The sequence below is a fragment of the Cyprinodon tularosa genome, unplaced genomic scaffold (genome assembly GCF_016077235.1).
Source record: "Cyprinodon tularosa strain WSP-4 unplaced genomic scaffold, ASM1607723v1 ctg643, whole genome shotgun sequence".
In the NCBI taxonomy this organism is placed as follows: domain Eukaryota; kingdom Metazoa; phylum Chordata; class Actinopteri; order Cyprinodontiformes; family Cyprinodontidae; genus Cyprinodon; species Cyprinodon tularosa.
The window spans coordinates 530517-543987 of NW_024039389.1; the positions used below are offsets into that span (position 1 = coordinate 530517).

General features: G+C 39.2%; 1 protein-coding gene across 3 annotated transcripts in view; it reads left to right on the forward strand.

Moving 5' to 3' along the window:
• The first annotated feature begins 2259 nt into the window (after positions 1 to 2259).
• The window catches only part of garnl3 (GTPase activating Rap/RanGAP domain like 3), a 112998-nt gene continuing 101786 nt past the window's right edge, over positions 2260 to 13471 (forward strand). For all 3 annotated transcript variants that reach the window (XM_038308677.1, XM_038308681.1, XM_038308676.1), the window contains exons 1-2: positions 2260 to 2486; positions 2559 to 2716. In XM_038308677.1, coding sequence (XP_038164605.1) covers positions 2619 to 2716 — 98 coding nt within the window. In that variant the 5' untranslated portion in view covers positions 2260 to 2486; positions 2559 to 2618. The remainder of the gene's footprint in view (positions 2487 to 2558; positions 2717 to 13471) is intronic.

The window sequence follows — 13471 nt, forward strand, 5'->3', positions numbered from 1 at the left end:
ATTTAATGAGACCAGCAGGATTTATAAACCTTTATATTTCTCCTTCCCATCAGGCTGTGAATGAGCTACATCCATTAAAGTTACCCCAATTGGAGACAAAGGATAGCTGTCGCTTAGACTGAAAGAATTTTTTGGATACCATTTACGGTTTGTCTTCAGCACTCATTTGTTCGGAGCTGATATTCCCATTCAAAAAAGCCTGAGAGGAAAGGAACGGAATTGAAGTGCGTTTCTCTCTGTCACTGACAGGCTCGTTAAGCGTTGTCAAGGTAACCGAGCTTCAAAGAGATTTTACCTCCACCACTTTAAACAGCACATTTTAATCTAATGGAGGGAGACAACACTGATTTAACATTAGGAATTGGATACAATATGACCACTGGCCATGACCCTTCCCTTCACATGCAACCCTGATAGACTTTCAAAATAAGACTCCGGGGACCCTTCAAAATAAAAGCCCCTAAATTAAACTCCTATTTTTTTTAGACTCTAGGGACCTTTTCAAAACATATCCCAGAGCAAATTTCACAATAAAAGTTTCCCATTTACGCTCTAATATAGCATCTATTCACCCAATAACATGGAAAACCAGTGATTTCATATTTGGAAATGGATTCTATATCACTGCTGGGCATGACCCTTCCCTTGACACACATCCATGATAGACTTTCAAAATAAGACTAAAGGGAACCTACAAAATAAAAGCCTCTTCCTTACGCACACTCATTCATTGTGCCATATGGCTTGTAGCTATGACCCAAATTCAACCAATTTCTTCAAATTACACCAAGGCCTGTTGACCACAGACCTCAGAGCATATTTCTTAACCAGGTTCTAAGATTTACACTGAGATACAGCATCTGCTAACCTCATAACATGCAGCCTAAGCCTGCCAACGGTGCTTTCATCACTGCAGCGGCTCGTAACATGCAGGTTAGTTTTTTTTTTATAAATTCAGCTCCTTAAGTGGTATTAACTCTCTTTCTATAAGCTTCTCTCTCTGTCCTTCCTCTGCTTCTCATGGTCAGTCTTGCACATAGGTTTGTAGATTTTCAATCCTCTAAGGATGACACTGTTTTCTTTATGCTGATCAACCAACACATTTTAAATCATTTCAAATTGTTGTGCCAAGTCTTGACATTTCCACAATTTCAAAATTTTGATACTTATTCAATACCATCTTCCTCAACATTTTACTTCCCATCCTTGAGCTACTCATATTTTCTTCAACCAGATAAGATTCAATTTTTTCTTTGTAATTTCTTTTCTGATTCAGCTAATTTAATATTTTTCAGCCTATGCTGTGAACCTTGGCTTAATTTTGCTCTTTTTCTGGACAGGAATTAAGCTTTTCTGTTTGCTGCTAATTCATAACATGCCTGACATGTTTCTGGGCAGTAGGTGGCCCCACTTCAAAATTTCTTTAGAAATTTTTCTAGAAACTTGATAGACATTATATTAAGACCCTTCTAGTGCACATATTAATGACATTTTTGATATTATGTATGGTTTGGCTGTGCAGCTTTTAAGATGAGTTTCTTTCTGCCATTTTAGTGCCAAATAATTCTACCCTACAAAAATCTTCAGATGATTCAATTGTTTTCTGCAGTTTGAAGTTTCTGATGACTTCCTATCACATTTTCATATGTTCTGGAGTTAATTTCAGCTTTATTCATTCAGCAAAAGCATTCCCACTTGCTGTTTCTCCGAAACAGCTTTTTCTAGTGAGAATATGTTGTCGCTCCAGAACACAAACCTCAAAGAATTTTATCCAATATAGCTTTTATCGAGACGGATGTTTAAATATATGCATCTATTTGTTAGCAAAGGCTGTAGGAAACTACAGTTTGTCTTTATTTAGGAATATGGACGTTGTGCTTGTTCCTGTTGGAACGGTGGTGCCTATCCACCTTTGGCCACCCCTCAGTATACATTGGTTATTGCTGGGCCAACCTTATCAATATAGTCTTTTTCGTATAGGTGGATGTTTGGGGATTGTTGTGAAGCAGCAGTCCCATGGCCCCCTGATATTAAGACAATCTGTCCCTGTCGCGCCTAAATGTGTCCCCAAAACACACACAAGAGCGCGCTCCAAAACGCACACACACACACAGTGCCCCCCCCCATGATAATGTTTATTTCCCTATCTCTCCTCCTTTATCCTGGGGCTCATGCAGTCAGTGGCCAGCATCAGCTCAGTGGGTCTGAAGCTTAGGGAGTGTGTGTGTGTGTGTGTGTGTGTGTGTGTGTGTGTGTGTGTGTGTGAGAGAGAGAGAGAGCCCCACAGTGCTCAGGATCTCTGGAGCGGCTCCTTGCGCAGTCCGCTCAGGGTGACAGCCGCAACAGCCTGTCTCTAGACTCCTCTAATAAGACCTTATGGAAGTACCGGCAGGCGGAAAACATGCACCTTTCCTCTTTTAGGATCCAGATCTTCATTTGTGTGTCTATAAGGAGGAGGTGAACCTTGCGTCGAGGGATATTTTTCGGTCAGGCTGTTTATCTCTCTGTCTCCCCTCTTCGACTCCTACACTTCAGTCGCTCATTTTTATTTTTATTTTAATACTCTACAGAAACGAGGCGCTGCTTTTTCTTCTAATCTACCTGCTTGTCCAGCACCCATGAATTCAGATAAAAATGCGTACCTCGGCAAAGACAAAGGCATCATGCGGAAGAGAGCTCTGCTCCTTCGGAAGGGTTGCAGCTTCGAGATAACCAGGTAGGACGATGGTGTTTCTGTCTGGGACAAGAAGGCGATCAGGCTGGCTGCTCTGAACATCGCATATCTTAGAGAGATGACTTCTGGTGTGAGCAGAGAATCAGTTGAAACGGATGTTTGGTTGGATTTATTTTGGCATGTGGAAACATTCCCCATGCGCCTAAGGAAAGAAGCGGGGATGTCCCGACATGTAATGTGGTCAGAAGAAGTGCAGCCTAATGTTGGGGTATTTTGTGCTATCATTTAGGGCTCTGTGTAACATTTTTAACTGCTGGTTCAGTTGTTTTTATAATTATTTTAGCTCTGCTTTACTCATTGTGATCGAATGGAGAGATGCGTTACGCACGGGTGGATTTCCTCTCCACCTGACTCTGCAATATATCCAGAGCTGCTTAGTGACACGACTCGTTCCTTTGTGAATTTATGGCCAAATTACGGAGGGGGTTAGGGTACCAGCCAGGGCCGGACAAAGGAAAATAAAAGGCCCCGACTAGAGTCTCTTTGGGCCCCCCTCCAAACTGTCCATTCTTGTTTATTTTTACTTCCTACATTTTGGACCTGCTTAGAAAAGCTTTATGGTTAGGCAAACTCAGTCTGATCTGATGTCCAAAGAGTCTCTGCTCTAGTTTTTGGGATAGGTTTTAATTATGCCTGTTATTTCAACCTATTCTCATTATGAGTGCGTGTTAAATCGTACGAAAAGTTATGCACCGTAATTTTGTACATTTTGGACGTTTTTTTCGTCGTATGCGCATCTGACGCACCTTTCACGAATATAGAATATAAATTACAATTAGCCCTAACCCTGACCCTAACCCTAACCCTAAGATATAAAACAGCAAGCAACGTAGTTAGAGACATGAATAAGTGATGATTGCACTGTTTTTCCCATTTTTACGTCCGTCCGCGGATCTGCTTTTTTTTTTCTGTCTGCCAGCGCATGCGCACTGATGTGGTTTTTTTGAGGAAAAACGTCCAAAAACGTACGAAATAGTGTGCATAACTTTTCGTACGATTTCACACGCACTCATAATGAGAATATGTTGGTTGTTATGGGTGCTTTAGCTCCTAGTGTGGTGTCTCATAGCAAACTAGACTGAGCAATGGTCAAAATATCGGTAAGCAGAGACTGCAGTTGCTTAGGGGCCCTGTCACTCACACCTGGTTTGCCCCCTTCGCAATTGCCTACCAGGACGTCCCTTTGCAGATGTAATGGTGCGAAAAAATTCTCTTAAACACACCTGATACCAGACTGACCGTCCAGACCTTATTTATACCCCAACAAATGCCCGATTTCAACATGATCAATAGCAAAGCAGACAGTGGTACTTTTAGTTAATAACTGTGTATAGTTCATTAGAGGGGTGGTAAAAATACGCTCATATAATGTTTCAAACCGCAATAAAGATCCTAAAAGAACAATGTATTTGAGTATTTTATTTTTTACGGTACGACTTGGAATTATGGGTAATCCAGAGCATAGATTAAAACCATAACCGTTATGTACAATGTGTTAGCGACGATCGATACCAGACAGGGGGTGGGTGGGGGTGTTGTACTTCATATGGGGCCCACCCAGATAATGTTGGATACGGGCCTAGTGTTGTGTCGTTACACCATTGGGACTGAGTAACATTCAGACTAAGAGCAGATTGCTAGTCTTGTGAATGTCAGACCACAATCATAAGCAAACCTCGCCTGGACTAAGTAGAAACTGATACCTTGCTTAAGCCAGACCAGAGGGATAGAGATACCTAGAAAGAAAGATACTGTTCTTGGAAATGTAATTGTTCATCTTAAACAGTATAAACATATTGAACACAGACATTTCATCCTTTGTCATTTTATTTTGTAGTTAAAGATAAAATAAACATAAGCTATTCCAGAAAGATACATTGAAACATGAGCACAGTAATGTTCTAGTAACCAGGAGAAAAAAAGTAGGGTTTATTAGTGTTTAAGGAAAGTATAATATGCACTATAATTATGCTGAAAGACAGTAAAACCCAGCGTAACAAAGCATGCTGTTGGTGATAAACAGCCCTCATTTTTGTGAAACATCCAACAAGCAGAAAATATCCATCAATTTGCTTTGGATGTTGACTTTGTTAACCCATCTTTTAAACTTTGTTAAATTTGCAGCATTTTTTTTTTACTTTGCATGGATGAGCTCCTATTTAGCACACAGCCTGTTGCAGTTGTGCAGTCTGGTAATAACCCGCTGCTACATACAGTAGCAGCAATCCTTTATTCTTATTCAGACCTGCCACAGGGAACTGCCAACCCCACCAAAAATGGACAAAGATGTGACAAACTTAGACATAAAACTCCTGATTGGTGTGTGATCACCTGCTGCTGTCTGAAAAAGCCAAGGCAGCTGACAAGACAGGGAAGAGTTACACATGAAGGCAAATAATTTGATGGCAAACAGACCACCTAATGTGCAGCTGTTGAAACCTTTTCGGATGAAATGACTGGGTTTATGAGATATGTGACCTCCTGGCGGGGGGGGTACGGTCTGACTTGCATGTCTAACCTGTGCTAGATCTCTTTGTTGTTTCAATTTTCTATAAAAGCTTGGTGACTGGAAGTGTAGCTGGTCGCTTACTGATAGTACATGTTCCGCTTCTATTGGCTGTCATCACACAACATTTAAGAGAGCAGTTTTTTTTTCTGTATATCCATTCCAGCTGTCCAATGTGTAAAATAATGTATGCTCTTAAATCTTATTGCTGTTGTATAACTTGCAAAAACAAAGGCCAAAACTTTATTTGGAGATTTAGTTAGATTGATGAAAACAAAATAGTAGACCAAGGTAAAGTAGAAGAAAGCATTTCATAACAAATACAAGATAAATTCAAATGTTTTACCAAAAACTTTTTGAAAGCGAACTTTGTAGAATATAGCATATTTATTTTAAAAAGTTTAAAGTGTAACTTATTGTCAGTCCCTCTAAACATGACTTTGTGTGGTGGAAAATGAAGATGGCATATCATCACACCATCCTCATAGTGATGCATGGTGGTGACAGTATCATGCTGTGGTGGTGCTTTTTTTCCAGCAGGGACAGGAGAGCTGCATCATCTCTTTTTAATACATTTTTAACTGACGAAGTTTAATTACATTTTTCTTGCTATTCTTTCTATATCCTATTTTAAACCGTTTTTCTTTTCAACTTCGATAATTCCCTCTGCGTTTTTTACCTTTACTGTAGTCTTTGTCCTTAAAACTAATATACAGGCAGTGTTTAGTGGAAACCAATCTACTACTAGGGGCTTCTTAGCAATAAATCCACTCTTTAATGTTTAACGAGTATTCTGATTTGTTACATTTACTTCTGTACAAGGTTGAAAACTCCAAACACAAACAGCGCCTTGTTTGGAAATGCCATAAAATAATTTTTCCCCTTAGGCTGACTCTGAAACTTTTCTAAAGATTAAGAAATCATGTCTAGACTCTTTGTTCTATAGATTCTTGTCTTAATTTTACAGTCATGCTGTTAAAGAAAATCTATGGGTGTGTAGAATGACAAGATTTTTCATAACTTTACTCTTGTAGAGTTTTATCTGTGTATGTGAGTATGTGGTACTGAATTTGTTCTGGGCATTCCTGGTGCCAGGTCTCACTATGGAAATAGAAACTGCTCTCTGGGTGTTCGGTGTGCAAGGGGGGGAGATTTAGCCTAGCTTAATGCCAAGAGTTTTCGCTTTAGATAACACATGCCTTCTAATTAGCCTGATCGGACTTGTGCATTGAAAGAGCTTGGAACATTTCTGTTTGGAGTCACTCTGAAAAGCTTCCTGGGCTGTCCGTCTCTCCGGCAAAGACAGGATAACAGACAATCAATCAAAGCTGGCAGTGAAGAGCGACTGAATGGGGGAATAGATTCTCCGCTGTGCCGAGGGGATGTGAAAGACTCAAGTAAATGGTTGCTGCTGAGAGGATGGGCTCTGAGGAGAAGTGCATCGGCATGCACGAAAAGGACCATGTGATAGCTTCGTAAGAAGCTTTGTAGAGTGTTAGAAACATGCATTTGCACACATAAACTTGTAGAAATGTTTCCAGATGCTGGCATGTGGAATTATGTCAGGAGGAATTTTTATCTACACACTGATCTGACCTCTTTTCCTCCTCCAGGCCACTCTGGCAGTCCCAGAGTGAAACTCAGCTTTCATCCAATAGATTAGTGAGGTACAGCAATAGGGTTCATTATTATTCCACTGATTTCAGATAGATCTTTGGTTCAGAAGTGTGAACAAATTGCAGGTTAGACTGCCATAATCTGTGCAAATATCCTTGGATTGTTATGTTCATATAAACACATCACATGTTATTATTACTATTGTTATTCACAGCTGTGTTTGGACACTGTTTCATCATGACTAAGCCTTATCTAACAGAGTCAGCAGACTGCCAGCTGGCAGACATTCTCCCTGACAGCAGGTAGTTGCAGAGTTGCAGGTGGAAGCAAAAAACTTTGATGGACCTTTGCTGGAAGTAATTATTGGGTCTTTTTCCTCTTTGCTGTCAGATTTGCTGGTTGAGTGATTGTTCATCTTTTTAGCAAGTTTCTGTGCTGCAGGTGTAGATGTCAGAAAAATCAACAGATTCTTTTCAATATTTTTTCTCAAATCAGAGATGGTATATTGTATATATGTAGATTTACACTTTAACAACATCTCTCAATGCCTTAAAGGAATAGTACACCCAAAACATGATTAGCCTTCATTTTCTACTCACCCCCATGCTGAACAACACTCTGGAGTACTTTTTTGATATCTCAAATGCATCTGGAGATCTGGGAGGCTTCTTGCTGTCTGCTGACATTCAAATAATGGAGGTCTATGGTGCCCGAGGCAGAAAGGTCCATAAAAGTCCACAAAAAACGTGTCAATATTCCTCCATACTGCTCGTCCAATGTATTCCAAGTGTCCTGAGTGGGTAGCGTCCATAATTTACTCGAAACGAAGTAATTTAGAATGTTTTTAGAGCATAAACAGTAGTGTATAGGATTTCCTAAAAGCGGGCGCCTGCGAGTTCACGAGCCTACGGAAACCGCGGCAGACCAAACCAGATGAAAGTGCGCATTCAGCTCGGCAAAGAACTCATGCTCTTCCTCAACACTGAGGTCCTCAGACATTTTTCTTTCGTTGTTTCTTTCTTTGCACAGGTAAACAGCACATTTCTTCTTCTACGCTTGCATTATCGGCAGAGCAGACGGCGAACGTGAACTGAACGTACTGTATTACTGCCTGATGAACGTTATTGTGAACTCGTTCATTCTGGTGTCTGTGAACGGCACGCTCTCTCAGTTCAACTTCGTTCAATAGGTTGCCAGATTTCTATAGATCCCTCCAGGCGAAACCCCGGCTAAATCACACCGTAAACAGGCCTTAATATGTAGCGGGAAAAACACCCAAACTGGCAACACCAGCTACCAGTGTCATAGCCTACAGCCACGTGTGTCATCAAAACAAAATGCAGCGTGGAAGCCACAGCAGCATGGAGACGACCGTGGATGCGACAAAGCAGCAGTATGATCACTTAAAACAGTTTTATGACCAGGTGGTCGGTGAGGATGATGGCAACAATCTTACATTTCTCTGCAAACTTTGCCCGCCGGCTTTCAGTAAAAAAATCCGCACTTCAGTAACCTTAAATTCCTACCTCAGCCTGGTCCCTCAGTTTGTGTTGGTAAAATGTTCTTAAGGGTTTTACTATTCATGTAACTTGTTTGTTAAACCTGCCTGGTATAATTTTCCAGGATTCCTTTTTAGTATGTACTGAAATGGAATTTCAAATTGCAAAAATTATTAAAATTAAAAAAACATTTGCACCTTAAAGACTACTTTCCTGTTTTTCTTTTAATAATTCCTCATAAAAAAGACCATTCAAGCAGCACATTTTTCCTGATGTTTTTGAGAATATACTGTAGGGGTGAAAGCTGCAGCTGCTACTAGTGTGAAGTGAATGGACAGCAACAAAGCGTTAAAGCAACAATGGGGAAATGCTGTCCCCTCAATGCTAATGTAAACCCTGGTTGGATAAGGATTCAAAACTGGACATGAAGATGAAATCTGACGCAAAGTTTCAGTGTTACAACTGATACAATAATTGCTGTCTGTGGTTCTACAGTAGGCTATGATGTAATTGAGCAATATATATAAAAAAAATAAAATAAAAAAAAAGAACTATGAACTAGTTCATTTTTTGGAACTGTGAACTTAGTTCAAAATTTTGAATTATGAACTATGAACTGAACTAGTTCATTTTAAAATGTGTGAACTGAACTTTGAACTAGTTCACATACGTAGAAAGAGAACTTTCCCAACACTGGTGTAGATGTTGTATAAGTGTTGTTGGCTTATGTTGTGGCTATGCGTCGTTGTCTGATTTCCGTGTGGTTCATGTAGATATATTTATATGTCTCTAGCTGCTTTTTTGTTTATAACTCACAGTGATATTGCCAATTCATCTGCAGTAAACTAGCATTCTCTTTGCAGTTGTTTTATGATATGTTGCCCCATGTTCATCGCACTAGCTGTTTTTGGTCCTTGTCATTAGTCTTTGTTGTTGCCTGCTCCCTTACTGTTAAAAACTGAGGAAGTAGGTCTTGTCTCCACTAAATTCCCATTATAGAGCGCCAAAATCTTTATTAATTGATATCAATGGTGTAAAAATTTTTAGATTTCCACACACATCGTCAGATTTACTTCAGGCATTAATTGAGGCAGAAAAAAGCATGAATAATGGGGCCTGGCTCAAATAGCCTTTTAAGAATATAAAACTTAAAAGTAATGCAAAAGAATCCCACCTATATTCTCTGTAAATTGTGTATAAGAGTGTGGGGTCCTGTCATTATGTATTATGATGCATCCTAGCTACTCGATCAGAATGGTAACCCTTTAGTTGAGTGGTGAAACATGCATGACTTCCAACCAGGAGTCTGCTGGAGGGCTAAGGATTCCATGTTTCTGATTTACATGTTGTCCAAATCAATGTTTTTTTTATTATTTTATTGGTTTTCAAGTTGTTGGAAAGATGGAAAAGATCTATATATAAAAACGCAAAGAAAAACAAGGAGCTGAATGGGCAAAAGTATGCAACGGGTGTATGCTTCGACAGAGAACACATTCTTATAAAGAGAAACAAATATCAGAAAAAAAAAGAAAAAAACACGAAGCAGATGTTGTAGATATGACAAGTTAAAAATATTCCATGACCTCTGACATTCATTTGAGCTTCATTGTTTTATTCTTGGAAAATGTCAGATATAGTTTTATTTCCTTATCTAGAATTGTGAAAATTGGTGAAGATGATAGAAATTTACATTTGTATTGTTTTTGTATTTACATTTATCCTTGGAGGACTCTCTAATATCTAAAAATGATTAATTTGTCAGGCTTTTTTAATAAGAGGTTCTGGGTAACTGCTACAATGTTTTGGAATATATTTTATTTTAAATATCTTATAAGAGTCACATGATATGCAACTGGACGTTCCCGCCTTGTAGGAAGAAGAAGACCGAAGTATTTGAGCTGTGTCTGAAATATGGATATAGTGCTTACATCTGCACCTGCCTTGTTGTTTCCAGAGTTATCGTGTGAACAAATGTGTCCATGTGCAATTTGAATTGTATTTTCTATCTAATGTAATTACCGGAATTCTGGATCTTTCCATTTTTTTATTTAGCAGAATATTGACATAGTTTTGTGCACATTTGTAATAGTCCCGTGAAATGCAATGTGACCGAGTTTCTCTTCAATTTAAAGATTGCATTTTGCTAACCAATGCTTAGGAAATGTATGATTCAAAGCATAAGTGTGTCATTTGTTTCTTAAACCTAATCTGCCCCTCTTATTATGCACAAGTTCTTTGCTTTCAGATATTAAGATTGGGAGGGAGAGCCTGGATGTCCTCCAGGGACAACAACTTCTAACCTGGTTTCAGTCTCTTTTCATTACTTTCCAACACAAAATCTGTTTGGAGAGTGGGCCTGTCACTGAACTCTTGGCTGATCTTAAACTTATCAGATCAGACGACATGGTGATGTGTCAAAGAGGGAAGTGGGAACTGACTGTGATAGCTGGCAGAAGTAGTACAACTCTTAGAGATGGAGCCAAGGAGACAGCCACAGGTATTATGTGACTGGTTGCAAAGACACCCTGACCACAGTAGGAAGATTTTCTCTGTTAAAAGCAGAAATAAAAAGCTTTCAATGCAGGCAGTAAGATCAGCAGATTCAGACATGGGAGAAAGTAATTCCATTGTTTGTAATATTTTAGGCACCCATCAATCTTTTCTGTAAGCGTCTGTGGTTAATTTAAGGGAAAGGCATGTGTTGGCAAAGAGAAGCTGGAGTGAGGAAAAGCCATTCCATTGTCAAGTTAACAAGGTGTGGTGAGAACATGTTGTTAAGGATTCAGGCCTGACAAATACAATAGACAGGGTTTTGCTACAAAGTTTGCCACAATGGTTATGACAGACTACATCCACATTAGTTTAGAAATATGTCATCCATTAATAAACTCTTCCAGTGCTTTTATATGATGTTAAATGTTAAACATATGCCTTCATTTATCCATGCCAAGCCGGCTATAAGTTTACCTGTAGCTGCAGGTGTTATAGCAGAGCAGGAGCTGCACCCTCTGTTGCTTTTAAATGTCTCTCATTAAAGCTGATTTTGGTTTGTTTGCTTTAAAATGCTGTCAGTGCCTTCATCATTGTTCCCTGCTGACAAACTTAGATGCTCTTTGATTACGGTTGCCAGGGATTTTGCTTTAGCTTGCACAGATTGCAGATTGCAGATGATGTGTGTCACTCTGCCTTTGTGCTCTGTTTGAACTGGAAATTAAGTCAGGGCTGCTTAGGTCTCCTGCATTAGAGCAAATCACCAAACACCTAGCAGAGGAAATGCATTGGAGAGCAGACTGATTCTTTTGCTTCTTTAAAGTTTCTTTCTGCTTTGCATTCAGTGAATGGTTTGAACTGTGGCGTAACTTAAATGTCAGAAAATCTGACAGAGAGAAGTTGAGTACATACATAGATATATTTAAAAATTGCTAATTGAATTTAAGGTATGGTGGAGGATTTTCACAAATTTTTGAAAAGACCTGCCCTCTCCACTTAAAAAAAAATGCACTTGCACAATCCTGTTAGGGTTCTGGCCTCTGATTTAGGTTTATTTGTAGTTTCTTTGTATTGCGGGTATTTTGTAGTGTAGTGTTTAGTCCTTCAGCTACTCTCTGCTGCCCCCTTGTGCTTTTTTCTTTCCCCCTTGTCCTTCTTCTAGTTAGTTCCACCACACCTGCTCCATATTCAGCTCATTAGCCCATCCGTTGTTCTGTTCCCCCATATATACACCACCTCTGCAGTCACTCAGTGCTGGTTTGTTGTTGTTTTGCTTCTTCCTCATCTCTGGCTCCCCATGTGAGTTTTCTGTGACATTCTTTTTTTTTTTTTTTGGTTCTTTGCAGTGAGACGAATGTGAGACGAAGCCTCATGAGGCTTTGAATGTTTGGCCAAACTGCTTCAACGATCGCTACAGTTCATAAAGCTCCATGTGAAAATGTCACCACCTACTGGTGGAGTGCATACCTACAATTAGTAATATAATCTGGGATTTTTTGCTATTGTTTTTTTTTTCCCATTTAAATTACTTTGAAATTGTTAATGATTGGTGTATATAATTAAGTATTTTGTAAGTTCTTTTTGTGTAAAATATCTTAGAGGAGAAAATCATATAAGATTCACTGTTTTTCACATTTTAGTGAAATAAGCTCATGCAGACAGTGAAAGTGCTTGTGCAATTTGGGCAATGATGAGCCAAATGTAAGGTGTTAGTCATTTGTATACAAAAATAATAGTTTTTCCAGAGTTTGTTGTTTTAAACAGGTTGGAAGTTATGTTTTCAACCAATCTTTTGGTTAATCCAACCAATCTTAATTTGGCAGTGTTTTTACCCAATTTTTTGTATTTGTACTATGGCAAACCAATACAAATTAGTCATATTAGCTCAAATACTTGTTAGGTTTTATTGCAACTTTCAAAAGTCTGTGGGGGGGGGGGGGGGGGGTTCGAACCATCAACCTAAGGAATTGAAGTCTTACAGCGTACACCTCTTGTAACGATAATTGCATATTTGAAAGTAATACTACTTAAAACCAATATTATAACTGTAACCAGTGGCCTGCTCAGATTTTGATCTTTGACTTTATAGCAAATTCAGTTAACTGACTTTCGACAGATGATCACTGCTTTTTTTCTCTCCATTGGTCACGTAACTACTCCTCCTCTTGGCGTTGCCTGCGCCATCTTTGTTAGTTATCGCAACTGTTGGGTAGCGACAGCCCATGTGACAGCAAATCTCATAATGCTTTGCGAGGAGAGCTCTTCGCGCAAAGCATTCTGGGATATATCTGCCTCTTCTGAGGCCTTTATTCTCATACTATTCCTAGACACTTTTTCTCTCTTTTTCAAAGAACCACAGTGAGAAAGGTGAGCTTCAATGACTGTCTGAAACTGTAGCCCATTACACATTTACGCCTAAACGTGTGCATGTACAGGAAAAGATAGCTAACAGGATGAGCACGTAGGACGGCCTTACATAAACATATCACCAGAATGGTTGACAATTAAAAAGACACCTTATTTAGATGATCCACCTGGATAAAAGGTCATCCTCTATACCTTTAACTAATCCCAAAAGAAAAGCTAAATGATTAAATCAACGATACTGTTCCAATGTAGCTTTAA